General features: G+C 34.8%; 1 protein-coding gene across 2 annotated transcripts; it reads right to left on the minus strand.

Annotated features, from left to right (window-relative positions):
- Positions 1-1,371: 1,371 nt before the first annotated feature.
- On the minus strand, positions 1,372-18,204 carry LOC21401452 (peroxisome biogenesis protein 1). 2 transcript variants are annotated; one of them, XM_024174378.1, is made up of 17 exons: positions 17,786-18,204; positions 17,513-17,686; positions 16,949-17,048; positions 15,596-16,078; positions 14,334-15,074; positions 12,031-12,122; positions 10,947-11,020; positions 10,479-10,701; positions 8,947-9,040; positions 8,663-8,817; positions 6,266-6,496; positions 5,108-5,308; positions 4,434-4,559; positions 4,289-4,350; positions 2,910-3,027; positions 2,258-2,542; positions 1,372-2,152 (listed from the first exon to the last, which is right to left on the minus strand). In XM_024174378.1, the coding sequence occupies exons 1-17, from the start codon at positions 17,984-17,986 to the stop codon at positions 2,114-2,116; spliced, it is 3,399 nt and encodes a 1,132-aa protein (XP_024030146.1). In that variant the 5' UTR covers positions 17,987-18,204; the 3' UTR covers positions 1,372-2,113. The 2 variants fall into 2 exon arrangements, with proteins under 2 accessions (XP_024030146.1, XP_024030147.1); XM_024174379.1 differs by lacking the exon at positions 17,786-18,204 and having other exon boundaries at positions 16,953-17,048; positions 17,513-17,584.
- Positions 18,205-19,211: the final 1,007 nt, after the last annotated feature.

Raw genomic sequence — 19,211 nt, forward strand, 5'->3', positions numbered from 1 at the left:
CCCATACCTAGGCTGTGCTTATTTAAAGAGATCACATTGTGATATGGTTTTTTTTTTTTTTTTTTTTTTTTTTTTTTTTTTTTATTTTAAAAAAAATAAAATCAGAGGTAGTAGTACTAGGCTTTATTTATTGCTCTCAAACCCTGTTTTGGCTCGAGTCCAAGGAGGAGCTGAAGGGAAATCGCGTTATAAGTACGTTAGTTGGACAAATAGCAACTAAAAAGACTTGGGTAATACGCTAAGTTTGAAAGCAAATTGCGTGAAGAACAGGCATCATGAATTGTGCATTGTGTAGATTCTAAGCTCTCTTAGAGCCCGTTTGGTTCATGAATTAAAATTATTTTCGATTTACGTGTATTTTTTGTGAAAGAAACTACTATAACAAACTATGAACCATAATTCGAATCAGAGAACGAATCCTCTAACCAAACATGCTCTTATAATTCCAATCTTCACAAGTGTAATTTGATGTTTAGTAAAATTCCCTTTTGATTTGGTGTTATTAGCAGTTAGCACCAGAACCATAATGTTGCGCCATTTACTCTTTCACAACTTTAAAAAGTCATTGCCTGAAAAAACAAAAGTTCGGCCATTTATTGACCAGGTGGCCAAAATATCATTTGCCCAAGTTTTCTTGAAATTTTCCTTTCCATTTAGCCTTAAAAGATTAAGGATTATTTTAACAAATACCCCATTAAAGATTTTTGAGTCTCAACATTAACCTATTAAATTTTGCCCCTCCAGAGTAAATAATTTGATAAATTATTATCGATAATTTAACACATCACCGGCGGCCAGTCTCCGATTGCCGGTGACGGATATAATTTAACAAATTATTGTCTAAAATTTGATAAATTATTATCTATAATTTGACAAATTATTATCAAAGAGATAGCCTATCACAACAAAATAATAGAACTCCATAAGAATGTGTTTAAGGGTCAGTTTTTGCAATTTTCTCAAAAATTAAAGAAGAATAAAACCGATCACAGAAGCTCACAAGTGAAAGTGCGCACCACTTTACTATTAATCCCATTTCGGTTCCATGTACTAAGAAAAGCTCCAAAATTTTAATAATCTTACACTAAATAAAAGAATACATTAATGATTAATCTTCGGGCAAAAACTAAAAATACCACTCTAGTAAAATATATATATATATATATTTATGCAACTCCCTTTAGAAATAAACAAGTTCCATTCAATTAATAAAGAGTGACACCTAGTTATTTATAACGATGTAAATAATATGCCTACACAAAATCACGATAAACCATGCACTTTTCTCTTAATTCTTCCTCAAATACAAAGAAACTTGTGATGCTCGAAGCAGTTCTTATATTCTACATTAGTGATAACAGTCCAAAATTTTAATTTGCACTCGTTTTTCCTTCTATTTCAAGTTTCTGAAGACAATTATTCGTGTACAACTCTTGCATAATTAGACCATTAAACCTATCTATGTGTGTTATTCTATCGTGTTTTATTTGTTGTTTAACAACCATTGAACGCATCCAAATCGGAAAGCTGATCGACGATGTCGACATATGCGCCAAAACTCTAGGATAATAAACACTGAAGTAATTGAACTTTCGTATGAGACATCATTAGGTGGATGTGTGGAGCAAAATGCAAACTTAGCAGGTAGCGGAAAACCTATCTCGACGCGTCGGGTAAAGCGACAGATGCTCCTGAACAAGCGTTGAGATTCAGCCAATTATATGATCGATATTGTATACTTTGTAGCACCCCAATTTCAAGGTGTATTTCTATAAGGGCAGATTATGTTATGGAACCAAGGATGCATAAATGCGATTGTGTGAGGTGAAAAGAGGAAAAGAATCAGTCAGAAATTTCCATGTCAACAAAAACTTACCTTGATCTTTATTATTCGAAGTCACAAGCCCTATCATTTCAGTTCAACATGTTTGCTTATATCTAGTCAGTGTAACTTGTATCCTAAAAAATTATGGCATTCGTAACTTTCACCCATGTTACTGTGTTTTTGCCATGTTTGGTTCTTAATGTGGATGGAAATCTAAATCTTGTTATTTCGGGGCAAAATGTATTCTGCAATCTCAGAATATGAGATACCTGCTTCCACGACAGCTTGCTATGCTAAGGTTGCTCTCTTGCCCTTTGCGTCTCTCGACTGCAAAACAAAATCTTTCCCATAAGCTAAATTTCTTGAAAAAAAAAAATGAAAAAAAAAGAGCAGGAGTGAGGAGTTTTTTTGAAAGCATATTTGTCAGAGGACCTGGGCAGCAAGAGATCTCTTTGAATCCAAAAATTGGCTGTAGATTCCATATAATCTTTGCTTCTCAGCTTCTGAAACAGATGGTCTTGCCCTAGAAGCAGTAGACTTTACGAGAGAATCAGTAATGAGTGGCTTTTTTCCAGGTTCATGTATGCTTTCACCACCCAGAAGGTCGTGAATTGCTTCGAGCTGCGCATCTGAGAGCAGAGCTTGAAGATCAGCTCCGCTGAATCCTTCAGTCATACAAGCTATGGCATCTAAATCGACGTCGTTGGCCAGTGGTAGCTGAATCAATTTCAAGAACCAAAATATATTTACATTCTATGTCAAGCGAACGTATGAAAGGAAGAAAGTCTTATTATTTCTGAAGAGTCAAGAAATTTTTGCTTTTCTTTCCCTCGTCTTAAAATGGAGAGCTTATGTTTACCCATAATAGCATCCAACCCATAACTCTAGTATATTAATTATCTGATTCAAGTGACTGGCTTCCTAAGCAGTATATTTTGATGAGCCATAGGATAAACATTCTCTGAATCGACCAGCAAAAGGAGCAAACTTCACACCTATTGACCATATTACACTTTGTACCAAGTTATTAATTGATACACCACAAAGAAGGCATTTATGCATTTATCATTCTGTTGGCACTAACCTTTCTAGAGAGAACTGTAAGAATATCCAATCTTTCTCGTGGAGATGGGAAATCACAGAAAAGAAGGCGATCTAGCCTACCAGGTCTTAAAAGTGCTGCATCAAGTAAATCCGGTCTACTGCTTGACATGAAAAGAATATGAAACATGAAAATACAGGTTAAAACCATCATATAATCTTGCACCCAAATCCATTATATTACAGGTGGAGGAAAGAGGTAAAGAAAAAAAAATGCTAGGGACAATTAAATACTGTATTTTTTGTTTAGTGCATGAAAAAAGGAACAAAAAAAAAAGGGGGACAAAAAAGCAGAAATCTGTAAATATGATCACAATATATCTTTATCAAGACAAGGAAAACGATCTGAACCCATCATGCAAACAGACTGTGTTATCTTTAAACGAACTAAAATAAATGATATCAAACACAAGACTTTACCTCTAATTTTTATGTGTTAGAGATAGTTAGTTTGTTACTAATTCAGTTGTAATTAGCTTGAGTTAGAGCTTAACTGTAGTTAGGTATAAGCTTAGTTAGCTAACCATCTGAGTTAGTATATAGTTTTTAAGTAGCTGTGTAACAAACTTCCAGATTATTCATTCATTCATAACAGAATTCATTTTACACAAATTCTCTCTCTCTCTTGCTTTCTCTTTCTCTCTCTACATTTCGTTTCCTATTATTATGAATCACTTTGGTTAACAGGAGACAGTCCTTAGGTTAGGACTAGGTTACTTCTACCAAGGTTCTGTGTATCACATGGGCCAATGGCATTTGTTTTCAGTACTACATTGGATAACGGTAATTGTTTATAGGAATATTTTTGTTAATCTTTTCACCAAAATGCTGAAAGAAACTGAAGACAAATCAGAGTAATTTAACTGAAGCATCAAAACTGCTTAATTTAACTGATTTTTAGAACAGTAAAACAGTAAAACTGATGCAGGACCAAGAGAAAAAGAATGTTGGGAAGAGAGGGCTAATTTCAAAAATCTGATAAAGTCATCAAACAAAGTTAAAAGTTTAACGTGATCTAGTCAACTTAAAGATAGGCAATGCTCATACGACTAGGAAACTTAAAAAGCTATCATGCAGTCTATCAAATAAGATAAACTCAGCCCCAAAAACATAATTTACAAAAAACTGTGCAAATTAGCATGATCAAGACAGCCAGCTACAGAAAGATCTTCAAGAAATATTACAAATTTAAATAGTACAGATGAGCAATGAGTTGAGTGCTGGGCCAACAATTTTTAATCTGAAATATTCATTGATAAACCATAAGATAATGAATTAAACAGAGAAGTCAAGCCTTCGTTTAAGATCTATCAACAACTAAGATGCAGAAATGATATAATCATAACACAATAACGAACTGACCTCGTAGCAGCGAAAACAAAAACACCAGTCAAAACTTCAACACCATCTAATTCGGTCAGAAACTGCAACAATGGGAAATACGAATTGAGAAACCTACTCAAATGAAAGAAGACGAACAATGGGACAAGCAAAGAGGGATGCTAACCTGATTAACAACACGGTCTGTTACTCCAGTATTGTCATGTCCTCTCTTTGGGGCAATGGAATCAAATTCATCAAAGAAGAGAAGGCATGGTGCTGCAGCAGCTGCTTTAGAGAATATATCACGCACCTATCAGTGAACACACAAGCATCAACTGTACGCAACACTACCATTATCAAAAATTCAAAGGCACTCTTTTGTTAAAGGGTCTTGGTATTCATGTTCTATTTTCCCCTTGTAACACAGTCACCTATATGTGATTCCCCACCATACTTATATCTGTTGGAACAAACTGCAACCCATGTTCTCTTAAATAAATGCCTGATTGCAGAAATTTCTATCGAGAAGTTATGGTATACATTAAAAAGCATCTAATTGTACCTTCTCTTGGGAAAGAAAAACAAGCATTTTCTAAGTTAGCTTTCTTATGAGGTGAGAAAATCATAGAACAATTTGGTCATATTGTTTACGTTCTTCTACAATTTCATGCAAATTTTTGGAAAATAACATACTCTATGGAAAGAGAAACAAGCATTTTCTAAGTTAGTTTTCTTATTAGGTGAGAAAATCATAGACAATTTGGTCATATAATTTACGTTCTCGTACGATTTCATGCACATTTTGGAAAATAAGACAACAAAGGCAGTTTAACAAGAGGAATATAATTTGCATCTTACAGCTTGCTCGGAAGCACCGATATACTTATTCAACAGCTCAGGCCCTTTCACTGATATAAACCGTAAAGAACAAGCAGCAGCAGCAGCACCAACTATGTGTGTCTTGCCACAACCAGGGGGTCCATATAATAAAACATTGGAACGCAATCTTAAAGGAGCTTTTGCAAAAATATTTGGGAACTTCGAAGGCAACTCAATCATCTGGTATTAAGAAGAGAAGTTTGAAGTTAATACGATAATAAAATCTGATCAGAAGAGGGGGAGAAAAAAGCATTGCTGGAATATGTACCCAAAAGGAACGCAAACTAGATTTACATGCTGAGATATATGTGTATTATGGTAGGGAAATGCATGCCCATCCCTTCTTACTGAAAGGAAATTATCGAAGATGTTCTAGACCATCTGATGCAACACTAAATTGACTATATACAACCTATATGATGCGAGGAAGATAGAATGAGAGCATCAAAGCTAAATATAATCAGATAAATGAAAACTATAAACTAATAACATTAATGTATTTTACCATAATCAACATATCCAGTCAACCATAGAACTTTATATTGCAAAAACATCCGTACAAGATTTCAGACAAGAGTAAGAACAAATTATTGAGTTCAAAATAAAGGAGACATGGAAGAGACTCGTGTTATTTGGAAAATGAAATTAATCCCTCTTTTGAATTCAGAAACTGATATTTTGACAACAATGGTTTCAAATATGCAGTATGTACTAGAAAAATATCTTGACAAAATATATCCTGGAAACCATAGAACTTTAAATTGCACAAACATCCGTACGAAATTTTAGACAAGAGTACGAAGAAATTGAGTTTGAAATAAAAGAGAGGGAAGAGACTCGTTCTTATTTGGCAAATGAAACTAATCCTTTTTTAAAACCCAGAAACTGATAATATGACAATTTGTTTTAAATTACTAATTAATTTGTTCACGAAATAAAAAAGAAGGAAAAGGTTTACTTTTCTTTTTATTTAAATACAATCTCATCAAACGTTTAGAAAGAAACCATACAACTTATGAAGATCATATTCATAAGAATCCATAATATTCTACTTCTTGAAATTCCAAACCTCATATTTTCCTCAAAATAACAAATTAATATTTATATTAGAAATCTAGAAGATAATAAGTAAAAGACCTCTTTAATTGCCTTCTGAATGTCGACAAGACCACCAACATCATCCCAGCCAGACCGACCACTATCAGGAGCAGATTTAGTAACCTCCCGCATGGAAACTGGAAGGAAATCATGCATTGCCCGAGAAAAGTCATCCTGGAGTAAAGTGGGCTTTTCGTATTTGTCGAAAGAAGAGTGGCAAGCCATATATCGACCAATAGCAGCGTGAACAGTTCTATCAACCAATATTTCCTGAAATAACAACGTTGTTCACATAAATAATTTCACTAGTGTGGATTTCATGCTAAAGCCCATTCCACTAGAAATGTAAAGGCATTAACAACCGCAAATGTGTAAAAGAACATCTGTGTGGGTCTACATTTTCATTTTTTCACGAAACAAGATTTTCACGGGATACATTTGACACTAAATTTCAGAAAAGAAGACGCAAGTTCTAAATGGGTGAAAGAAATGGAAAACCAATACGTAAATTGAAAATACATTGTGGTAACCATGAAATTTGAAAACAAGTCATGACCAGAGTAATTTGCATTCGCGAAACTTTGATCATTTGATAAATCAATAATATTCTTCACTCTTCAATCAAAAATCTTTGTCAACCTCATAAAATTACCAGCTCCATTCTTGTCACATTCAATAATCAAACTATAGCTCTGGCTCCTGAAAAATCTTCTGAATCCACCTTATTTCCCATGTACCATAGCCTTTTTTGCCACATTACAAAGCCATGTTGCTCCTCCGATGTCAACATCCACATTAGAGCTTCTAACTCTATTTCTCTCATTACAAATACTCCTACCAAACTCGTTCATTTTCATTTTACAGTTTTGATCATGATAATATTGAGCGCGTTTGGAACTCGTACCAAAATGATTTTATTTTTTGTATGAAAATGAAAATGAAAACGTTTTCAATCTCAGATAGAATTCATTTTTGAAAATGCATTTGGTAGTTTTATCAAGAGATTGTTTTCAGTATAAAAAAATCCATTAATGTCTCTCTCTGCTTGAGAGAGGAGAAAACGAAAACAAAAAATGAAAAACGACTAAAAGTCGTTTTTCATTTCTCTCATTTTACACTAAACTAAAAAATCGTTTTCATTTCCATTTTTTATTTTTATTGCGCCAAACGCCGTTTTGGAAACGTTTTCATTTTTTCTTTCTCAAAAAACGTGAAAAACAAAAACGGGATCAATTCCAAACACTGCCATTGTTTCTTGGAGCTTTTGGGTATCTTGGAAGGGGTTAGGCCGAATGTGAGTTTGTCAAATAGATGGGTTTGGGATCTTGAGGGTCATGGGCTGTTTTCCCGTAAGTCTTACTTCAACTTCTGGATTGATGATCACTCCCTGATTTCAAATTCTATCACTTTATTTGGACAGCCTCGGTTCCTATTAAAGTTCAAGTGTTTAATTGGCTGCTTGATTCTAGTAAACTTAACACTCCTGATTTGTTGCAAGAAGAAAGCCTTATTTATTTCTGCCTCCCGGTTGGTGCGTTCTTTGTAGAAAAAATGAAGAAACTGTTGATCATCTATTCCTACATTGTCCCTTTTCCCTGTGCATTTGGTACTGAGTTTTGTCTAAGTTTAAAGTTTCTTGGGTGATCCCAAAAGCGATTATGGAAATCTTCAATGGTGATTTTTTGGATAGTAGAAGGCGAAGGCTTTGGAATGTTGCTACTCTTTCTGTCACTTGGGCTCCTTGGTTAGAGAGGAACAACATAATTTTTGAGGACATAGAGGGAGATGTTAACATAGTTTGGGACAGAATCAAGTTGTGTGGCTTTATGGTTGTCTCAAGTTAAAGGCCTCACTGCTTTTCCTTTTTGGATTTGCTTTGGGGATGGGATTTAGTTCTTCATTAGATTTGTGTTTGTTGGGGAGACACCACATGTGAAACTAGCTCAACATACTTCAGAAGCCCAACTTGACCCAAAAGGTTAACCTATTGGGGTCCTTCCATGTATGTAAAACCATTTCACATCCTCATCCACTTTCCATGTGGGACAACACACACATGAAAGATAAAACATTTAGATCAGGATTTTAAAACTAAAAGAAGTTTTATTGATCAATGAAGATTGTCTGTGGAAGAATTTTAAAAAACTTGTTCATTTTGAAAATAAAAACTTTGTTTAGTTTCAAAATCCTGATCTAAATGTTTATACTTAACCGTAACAGTAAAGTATAACCATGCAACCTAATTGAAGGATTCTAGAGAGAAGGAAGAGCTTCTCTCTCTAAAAACTTCATGAAAGACAAAACATTGTGGTAATGGCCAAAGCACAAAAGCACAACTCATAACCATGAAATTATGAAAATGTCATAGAGACCAGAGTAAATTGCATTCATGAAACTTTAATCATACTATTAAAAAAAATAAGACAATCAGAATACCAGATCATATGCATCATAACCGTCGCATTTTGAAGCTACGTCCTGTAAGATGCTTTCAGAACATTGCAAGCAACGCTTCCGGATTTCATGTTTCAGTATGGCTGCACGTTCTGAGGCAGCAGGAGCCAGCAGTTGAACATGAAAATCAAACCTTCCTAATATTCAAAAGAGAAAGCATGAATCTAGCATGAAGAATGTAGATAAGAAGAGCCAGACAAACAACACTAAGATTTAGGGCAAGCATAAGACATTACACAATAACAGCCAAAAGAAGAAAACCCTACCTGAAGAGCTCAATGACTGTGGCAGGCTCTCTAAAGACTGTACAGAAGCTATGAAAGCAAGGGGACCAATTCCACAAGCCAGCTTCCTCTTTTCCTAGTCAGTGTATTAATAACTGTATTAGCCAGCTAGGATAACAAGACAATGGAATTGCATCCAGTCACCTCTAGTGTTTTTTTTTTTTTCCAATTTTTTTTTTTTAAAGAGAATGAATTTATTTTATAGTTATGGAAATCATAATAAAAGGCATTACATTAATAAAACAAGGATAAGACATCCTTAGGTATGAACTAAGAAACAGAGCAAAACAAATTTAACCATTACATCCAGCAACGAATGTTTACTTGAAAAAGATTTAACACTAAGTGCTCAATTATGAAGTTAAACACTTGTGAAAGTATTAGCTTACCAATCCATCTCAAAAACTTAGGCTCCATTCACTTTGCAGGTTCGAATTAGGTGGTTTTGAACTTTGGGGCTTGAACCAAAAGTTTTGAACCTATGTGAGTTTTAACTCTGGTTCAAACTAGTGTTTGGAAGTGTAATGTTAACCATCATGTCATGGAAATAAAATCTGAACTGGTGTTGTTTGGTTAGTGTGAGAATCATTAGTAAACCTAAATTAGCCATGATTTTATTGTAGCAAATACGTTCAAACATATTAGAACTCAGGGGGAGATTAAGTTTGCCAAAGCCCATTTTGGATGGGATTAAACATCACATTAAGGTTCAAAACCCATCTCAACAAATGCGCAACCAAACATCAATTTGAGCAGTCTCATGGGTTAAAACCACAAGAATCCACAATATGTAACGGCATCTTAAGCTATTAAGAAGTGGGCCAACAATAGTTTTATATTCTAACACTCCCCTCACGTGCAAGCCGGAAATGGGCAAAGGTGCGGGTAAATATCAAGCCCAACACAAGAAGAAGCCCAAAATGTACTAATGGTCCAAGACGTAATAACAATTTTAAGGGGGATAAAAGTGAAACTAAAGAAGTTTAAACTCAAGACCACCTACTCTAGTACCATGTTAGTTTACCAATCCATCCAAAAGCTTAAGCTATTAAGAGGTGGGCCAACATTAGTTTTATATTCTGACAGAAAGGACGCAAGGAAGAATCTTCATTATAAAGTTTCTCCTTCCTAGTGTATTATGTGTAAGGGAGAAGAGAAAACAATTGAACATCCGCTCTGAACTACTAACTAAAGTTGGTTTCCTTCGAATTTACGCTGCAAAATGTAACTCATTGTTGATGGGGAAACCAATGCGTTTCTAAGAATTTCTGTTGGAGAATATTTCTCCTTCCTAATCAGCCGTGGGTAAGGATTGCTACTCATTGATTTCATCATCAATATAAGGAAGCTTTCTTGTAACCCAAAAAAAAAAAAAAAAAAGAAAAGAAAAAAAAGCCTCAACTATAAATTAGTGATGCATGACATGGTTGAAAAATAAACGCACAAGTCAACATCAACAGCTTGAAGCCAATCGTATCCAAATAAAGCAACAAAACAAGGAAAGATCTTCATACCCTATATTCATCTATAATGTCCGTTAGAAATTCTGCAAGTGCAGTGGCAGAGCTTGAAGCTTGAGATCCCTCTGAGTCGGATGAAGATGCAATAATGCAATCGAGATCATCAAGGATGACAAGGGATGGCGCATTATCCAAAGCCTCTGATATGTGGCCAGAGAGTGCTTGGCGAATGGATGGGGCCTTTTCCAGAGAAAGTTTGGAGCAACATACAAAAACTCTGCAAACATAGACCAAGATTATTCCAAAAATTTCAACACCAGAAAATATCAAAAATTCTAAACCGAAAGAAACTTGGAACATAATTCAACAACGTATTAAATTTTACAATTTTTTTCTCCTTTTGACAACAAAAAGACGAGCTACCTTTGAAAATAGAACAACACAAACACCAGAATAAACAGAAGTAACATAAAAGGAATTTCACGAAGGATAATATACGATAATATGTGTATAACTTCATACATGTGTGCCAAGATGTCTTCACGTTCCTGAAGAAATTTTGCAACAGCTTTTGCTAATAATGTTTTTCCTGATCCCTAATAGTGGACAACATAAATTAAAAACTCAACAAACCATAAGTATGAGATTAAAATTTGACAATTACCATCATATTAATGAATAAATATATAAACAAAGCAATGACAACCATGATAGAAAACATAATAACCCATGAAGGATTCCATAATTTGATCACAAGTTCAAGAATGATAATACTATTTAACATACTAAGCAAAAGGTAATGGCAAAGTAGTGCCACTATGTCATCATTGTGAATATTTTGCTTATGTAGTTCACCACCAATCTGTTTTTAGCATCACTTTATAATTGAGTTAATGCAAAAATATCTCCTTTATCTTTCAGCAAGTAAGGATTTACGGTAGATTCTCGTTATCATCTTTTGTTGTGCAAACATAAAAGCTTTACTCTAACCTCGACCAAACCTTGTTATTTCATGCTCACTAGGAATTCTTCTCATTTTTTTTTATTAAGAGAACTTCCTTTCCTTGATAATGATATCCATGGACAGGTTGGAATGGTCAGGCTTTGGTTTATTCCCACAAGGTTTGGAATTTGAATTACCTCATAGCCACCTACATGACAAAGTTCATCGTTTCCTACCTACCAAAGATTGTAGGCATCCTCAAAATATAATAAGAGAGAGAGAGAGAGAGAGAGAGAGAGTCGACCATTATCAACTACGAGTTCAGAGAACCAACCTTAAGAAAAATCTGCATCTCGAGTGTATAAAGGAAAAGAACGCAGCATTACATGTATGCATATATATAGGGAAAACATATTGGGAAAAATATATTAAATCAAACTATACGCATTATGTATGTGTCTGTGTAGCCATAACCTCCATAGGACAAAATACTTCAGGATCACAGTGGAGGGAGCCATGTATACTTAGAAAAAGGAGAAATATTGTGTGTACCCATGATATTTAATCTTGATGCGTATTTCAATCTTAATGTATGAGAAGCTATGTTAGCCCGTCAATATTAAAGCACCTTGAGGAAAAAATTTAGATTGAAGAGAAACTCACTGTAGGTCCATATATCAGAACGTGCCCAGGAAGAGGGAGGTTGTATGAACTGAACCACACGCCAGAAGCAGGGGATAGCAATACCATCATCCCTACATTTGACGAAGATTAGGTGTTACACGAGGAGGAAAAAAGGAATAGAAAGAAGGAAAAAATAAAAGCCATCCCTACATTTGACCAAGATTAGGTGATACACAAGGGGGGAAAAGAGGAACAGAAATGAAGAAGGAAAAAAGAAAAGCCCAAGGCTTTTTGCTAGCACAATCAGCAGTCACTTCACAATTTTAACAATTGTTTATGTGTAATGCATATCAGGGAAGAACAAATTAGGAACTTTGTCAAATTTCAAGACAACCAACTGCTTTCCTGCCGAGGTAAGTTGTTTTTGATATCTCTCACTTCTACAAGTTAAGGAAAATATAAACATCCCTATAAAAAATGCGACAAAAATGACAAAAGAAGCTCAATTCCTAAATTTCTCCTCAGGACAATATGTACATTAGGATATAGGAGAATGCACAGCAGAAACCGTGAGAGTCTTTATTCAGATCTCTTTTTTTTAATAAGAAAAAATAAAGTAAAGGTCGCAACAAACACACAAACATGAAACAGAACTCACATAAATAAATCCTTTCAGCTCAACATAATCAAATTCAGACAAAAAACTCTAAACTCTTAATACAGAAACTATATAGGAAACCAGACTTTTTCTAGCCCCTTCTGTTTAGTCGTGGTTATCTTATTACTTTGGTTGTAGTCCGGAGCCTAACTTAAGAAAACACCTGCAACGGCCTTCTGCCTAGAATACAACCTCTAACTTCATCCAAGTTATTGTTTAGTCCTGCCAAGAACACACAACACTTATCATTCTCCAATCTCTACATAGACCTTACACTGTCATTTGCACAGTCTCACTCTTCTTCATAACACAGATCCAGTTCTTGCCATAATGCTTTCATCTCATAGTAATACTCAATCACCTCTCAACCTCCTTGCTTGGATTACCACAGTGGTTTTTATCTCACAAATCTGAGCCGTTTTTTCCAGATTAGAAGACATCTCACAAACTGCTCCCCACACTTCTCTAGCAGTTGGTAAGAAAAGATACGTCTTCCAATTGCTGGCTCCATGAAATTTACCAGTCACGCAATAACTAACAAATTCTCGGACTTCCACACCTTCAGAGTAGGGTCACTGACTCACTGTCTGCTGGTTTTGTCTCGCAGGTCAGGAGGCCAAGCTTCCCTTTGTCGTCAATCACCAATTTGATTAACTAAGCCCATTTGAGGTAATTTTTACCATTCAATTTGTGAAGGGTAAATTGAACAGATGAATTTTCTAACCCAATTAAGATTCCCAGAAGAAACCGGAGGAGCACTTCCCTCAACAACCCCAGAGGATGGTGCTTTTTTCTCAGGTCATGACTGTCTTCGCCATCACAGTTTTTTTTATAAGAGCCTAAGCTCTGATGCCATGAACGTAGAGTAGAGAAGAAGGATAATATATATTCTTATTGAATAATGTCAAAATATACAAGGAAATAAAAAGACTAAGCACCGAATCTTAACCATCTAACTACCAAGAGAAAATCTAGGACCCAAGCCAGAAAAATCAGGACCGCAGAATCTGAGTCACATTTACCAGATCAGTTTTATTTTTAAAAATAAAAAACCAACAGAAAAATTCTAAAAAATCCGGAAGTTTCAACATAAACCATAGACCCAAAAGACAGTTCCAAAATTCTTGAGCACTTTCTATAGAAATTAAAAAATCTTGACAGTAGTTAAAAAGCCAGTATGCTTGTTATCAAACAAGAAGTCAATGAGTCAGTCAAGTTTTGTTACCAGTTCATCGTTTGTCTATTAAATTGATTCTTAGGCCTCGTTCATTTCACTGATTTGAATTTTTAGTTTTAAGTTTCTACAATTAAAAGCTCTCAGAAAATGCCATATCTAACTTTTTCTGCTACAGTTAAAAGCTCTAAAAAAAATGTCACATCTTAGCTCGAATTGAAAACTCGAATCCGCAAAACGAACGAGGCCTTAACTTTAGGCACACGTTGGTTTCACATTTTGGATGACTTAACCATATAATAGTTCTCCGGACCACCCCAAAAGCACAAAAACAGAAAGTCAAGCTAAGCAAAGAAGAATAAGTTTTAGAATTTTCACTCTTAACGTCCTCGTTGTCTGAGTGTCTGTCTCTCCATAGGCAGCCAAAAACAAAGGAATAACTTAGATAGAAAAGACTGAAAATCATCAAGAGAAAAACAAAATACTTGCAATCAAAAAAAGATAACTTACTATTAATAATGTCTGAAACAGTTGTCCCCATCCAGCTCAAGGAAGATACATTAGTACTTAAATCATCATCAATGATTCTCTCTCTGACACAACTAAAGGATACAGGATCACCCATTTCCAATTTTTCAAATAATGCTCCTTGCAGAGTATTATGCCCTTTGTTTAATTCATCAAACACTAGCTCGTACACAATCCCACCAGAGTGAGATTCCACGGGAATGGTTAATACATACAATATTTCAGCCGTTAGCTTACTAGTCTTTTTTATGTTTTCTAGAAAACCATTAGATGATGCCTGTACATCTTCCTGAGACCCAAGGTTGTGGCTTTTTACTTCAATGTGAACCAACGTTTCACTTCCCAGAAACAATGAATTAACCTCTAGACCAGAAGTTGAAGAAATTGCACCAACTTGTGCAAGAAACCAAACCTTCATAAGATTTTGTAGACCCCTTCCATTGTCATCCTTAAAAGCAGATTTCCCATCCTCTTTGTAATGAGATTCATGTGAAAGAGCAGCAATAACTTCATCATGAGTTGACCAATCTACAACATCCACATAGTTAGCTGAGCTCCTCTTGAGAAGCATATTTATTCTTCTGCCATTTTTATGGTTATCAAACACTTCAAGACCATTTTTCTCAAGATTCTTGGATTTCTCTATCATCTTAAAATGGCAAGGAGAAAGTGAAACCGAGGGAATATCTTTCCTCAAAATGTTGCGTCCCTTTAAATAAACCCCTGCATGAGAGTCCTGTCATCAGACAAGATTTTGCAAAACAAATCATCCAAACATTTGTTGGGAAGAAAACAATCTACTAGAAAGAAACATAATAAAAATTTGGATAACTTTTTTCTTTTTCCAGTATAAAATTTTACTACAGCAAATAGAAACAACAGAGCAACTTTCCTTTGATCCTTTAAGTAAAAAGAAACAAGGAAAATTGATTGAAGGGCTATAAATTAGCTACTCAAAACATGGAGGAAATAGAAGTCATATAATGGACATAAACTTGCTTTGGGATTTCTAGGGAGAAGCAGTTTCAGCCAACAATCAATTATTAAATGAAAAAAGAGTATATTCAGGATTTGCATCATCAGCAAAGAAATGCAGAAATAAACAGAAAACTGATCAAATTTACAAACCGAAGAAAATAGTTAGCCATAATAACCTGTATTTACATTCACAGTGTATAAGACCGTTCCAGAGGAAAGTCTGAAACAAAGATGAGTTTGTTTGGACTAAGGTAAGTCGAACATACATGAATGCAGGCCAGCCCCCAAGTAAAAACGAAGAGATTGAGAAATCATGACATGCCCTTTAGCCACTGAATCTGAAAACAGTATACGAACAATTGCTTGACGATTTTCCAGTTTACTTGCAGTGTCTGCATCCTTCGATACTGAACTCGTTTTTACTCTCAAGCCACCTTTTTCAGAATCTTTTACACTCTCCTTTGCCGACAATCGAGGCACTATAGCTACTAACTGAAGAGAATCTAATGCAAACTTGTTTGCTGTTTCTGGGTGCACTATAGCAACAGAAGTGAGAACCACGCCAAGCTCAATATTTTTAATGTCACTTTTGTAAATTAGTCTCCTATCTGCGTCTTGAATGCGCAGTAAAGCACTTGCTGCTTGATGTGATTTATTGGAAGATGACATGGAAGAATCTTGGTGTGAATCCAAATTTTTCTTCCGTCTTTTTGGAGCAACTGCAACTTTAGTTCCTGCCACAAGTTGCACTGGTGGGATCTTATGTCAGAATTCATCTATGCTATAACAACTTCATTCATAATAGTACATGACAGGCATGAAACAATATAGCAAGCAGCTGCATACTTAAAGTAACATGAACCTCCATATACATATGTATGTGTTGTTTATGCTGTGTTTGTGTTTGTGAACTGCTTAATTGCAGTTGCTTAAAAAAATTTCTAAAAACTTGACACACTCAAATCTGTTCCTCAAGCCATGCTTGACTTTCACCTACACGTTAATTAAATATTTGTTTGTTATGAAGAGTAAAAATAACTAAAACCAAGGAACTCGACCTTTACAGCAGTGGACTACTACTAACCCAATGCTTTTATAAAAGCAACAAAGCAAATTATTTCCTGACGAGGACCCAAGGGCTGGAAAAGCATAATCTAAGGATTTGTTTTGTTTCATATACTCAAACTCAAATCATTGATACTGCTACATTTTTTTTTTCTCACAAAAAATTTGAATTTCAAACGTCAAAATTAAGAATCACGGTTTGAGTATACCATCCAAACAGGCCCTAAATCTAAATTTAGTTTAGAAAAAAAGAAAAAAAAAAAAAAAAAAAAAAAAAAAAAACCCTCAAGTTCAAAGCTTTTTATGGTTACAAGAAACAAGAACAGGTTCTTATAACCAAAGTTTTTCTTTTTCTTTTTTTTTTCTTTTTTTTTTTTATGTATTACAATGTCAAACTCGGCATGCCAATTTATCAGTTGCGGTTTAGTTCACCGATTTGTCTACCCGTCATTAACGTAGTCCTTGCTTGCATCATAATCATTATAAGAAATTTAAAATTATCAAAGCAGCACATAACGAAATATTGCGCAAGCACTTTATTTATAGCATCTTACCCACCGCTTTCTTGGGGAATGTTGAAACCACACAAAATGTGATGATAGTCCGGCCATGCAACCATAAAGGAAATGTCATTTTCTCGTGGACTATCCTGACCTGTATTTGCCCAACTTTCAGCATCAGATTCGAACAAGAGAGAGTGAGAGACTATTTTCTGCTTAAGAAAAAAATATATGGAGGAAAGAATAAAACACAGAAATAGAACGGAAGCTTTGACACTAACTACCTTAATCCTCGAAATAAACTCAAACAAAAAAAATAAAAATAAATATACTCAAAACAAAAACTAAAATAGTAACAGTAACAGCAATGGAAACAGCTCAAAATATTATGAAATGAATATCAATTGTCCACAAACAGGGAAGAAGAAAAGTATTGATCAGAGCTAAAACAAAAGTAACAAATAATTGGAACTGTAAGTAATTAAATTCAGTATCCAAGTAATCAATTTGAGCTCAAAACCACGAATTTCAATTCTGTGAATCCTCAAACTACTTCTGAATTTGACAAAATAATAATAATAATAATAATAATAATGATAAAATTACGTGGCGCTGTACCTGCTTTAATATAGCTACTTCCGCAAGCTCCGAATTGAGCTCCAAAACCTCCCAATCATCCTCACTGTTGGGCTCAATCGTCACCAAACTGGCCTTCGCCACATTCGCCAGTGCTCGCACCTGAACTCTCGTGCCCTCTCCCAAATATATGCACTCCGCAAACTGCCGAGCAATCTGCCAAAAATCCGCACTCTCCACCGTCACCAAAACCACAATTAACCTTAAGCAAACAAAAACTAGAACCAAAAACAAATCGAAAATGCCAAATTAGACCTCGATCGCGGGAGAAGAGGAAGTGTCGCCGGACCAGGCGACGGACCATCGGAGGTCGGAGGAGCGAGAGCGAAGCTCGAGGGCGAGGACGTCGGAGGAGCGCGGTTGGGAGGATTGGAGGGTTTGGATTAGGAGCAGAGGAAGAGAAACGAAGCAGCTCTCAATACCAGCAACCAGCCTCACCTCGAACTCCAACTCCATGGCTACTAACACTACTGTTACTTGGAGAGTCGCAAAGATAATAGGGTTTGCGGAATCGCGTGAGAAGGACGCGCCGCTCAGAACCTGTGGGAGAATGGGGAACGGGAATGACGTTGAAGAAGATGAAAATGGAACGAACGTACCGTATGTGTTTTGGTCAGATTTCTCGAGTCCCGAAGCTGATTTCAGTTTACGAGGTTCGAGAACCGGGTTGTTCTTTTCTCCGTTTGCGTTTTCATTTGGGAGAAATATAAAAGAAAAATAAATATTTATCCCGATAGGATAAGAGCCCATATGTGGTCCCAATGTGATGATTAAAACAACGTTCGGTTCACGTATTCGAGTTGAAATGTGATATTTTTTTAAAATTTTTAATTGTAATAAAAAAATTAGATATAATTTTTTTAGAAAGTTTTTAACTGTAAAAATTTAAAACTGAAAACTCGAATCAGTTAAATGAACGGGGCCTTAAGATTTTATTTAATCGATTTGAATTTAAATTTTAAATTTTATTACAGTAAAAAGTTCTTAAAAACAGTCACATTTAATTTTTTTCTACAGTAAAAAATTCGCACATAAAGTCACATCTCAATTCGAATTTAAAACTCAAATCAGCGAACTAAACGGATCATAATTCTACAAATGAACTCGGAGATTTACAGTTGATCCCAACACAGTTAGTTTAAGGTTTTGTTTTATTTCAGTTTTAGTCTTTTATTAATTAGGTTTTAAAATTAATGAAATTTGTGTAAATTATATACTAAAATTAAAAACAACTAAATTTAAGAACTATATGTGCAAATTCATTTTTTTTTATTGTTTACTCCCTAAATTTTAAAATTTTTTGTTTAATTTTGGCCGCTAATTTTTAGAAATTCCATTAAATATTAAACAACAAGCTAGCAAAAGCACTGAATTTGAAACAGAATAAAATCTCATAGACTAATTGTGAGATGTTTAAAAGTCAGGGACTAAATTGAAATTAACGATAAACCTCATAAACCATTTGTGAGATTAACCAACTTTATATCGAGTTTTCAATGGTTACGTTTTCATGGTGGATATTGTCAATTATAGAAATTTAATGATATGATGTTATACGAATCTAATCTCATTAATTGTTATTCATTTTTTTGATCAACTATCTATTTTATTACAACTGTCATATCAATATCTTATGGTTAAAATAATCTCTTTCATTAAGTAAATATCACAATAACCATTA

The sequence above is a fragment of the Morus notabilis genome, unplaced genomic scaffold (assembly GCF_000414095.1).
Source record: "Morus notabilis unplaced genomic scaffold, ASM41409v2 Scaffold96, whole genome shotgun sequence".
Lineage (NCBI taxonomy): Eukaryota > Viridiplantae > Streptophyta > Magnoliopsida > Rosales > Moraceae > Morus > Morus notabilis.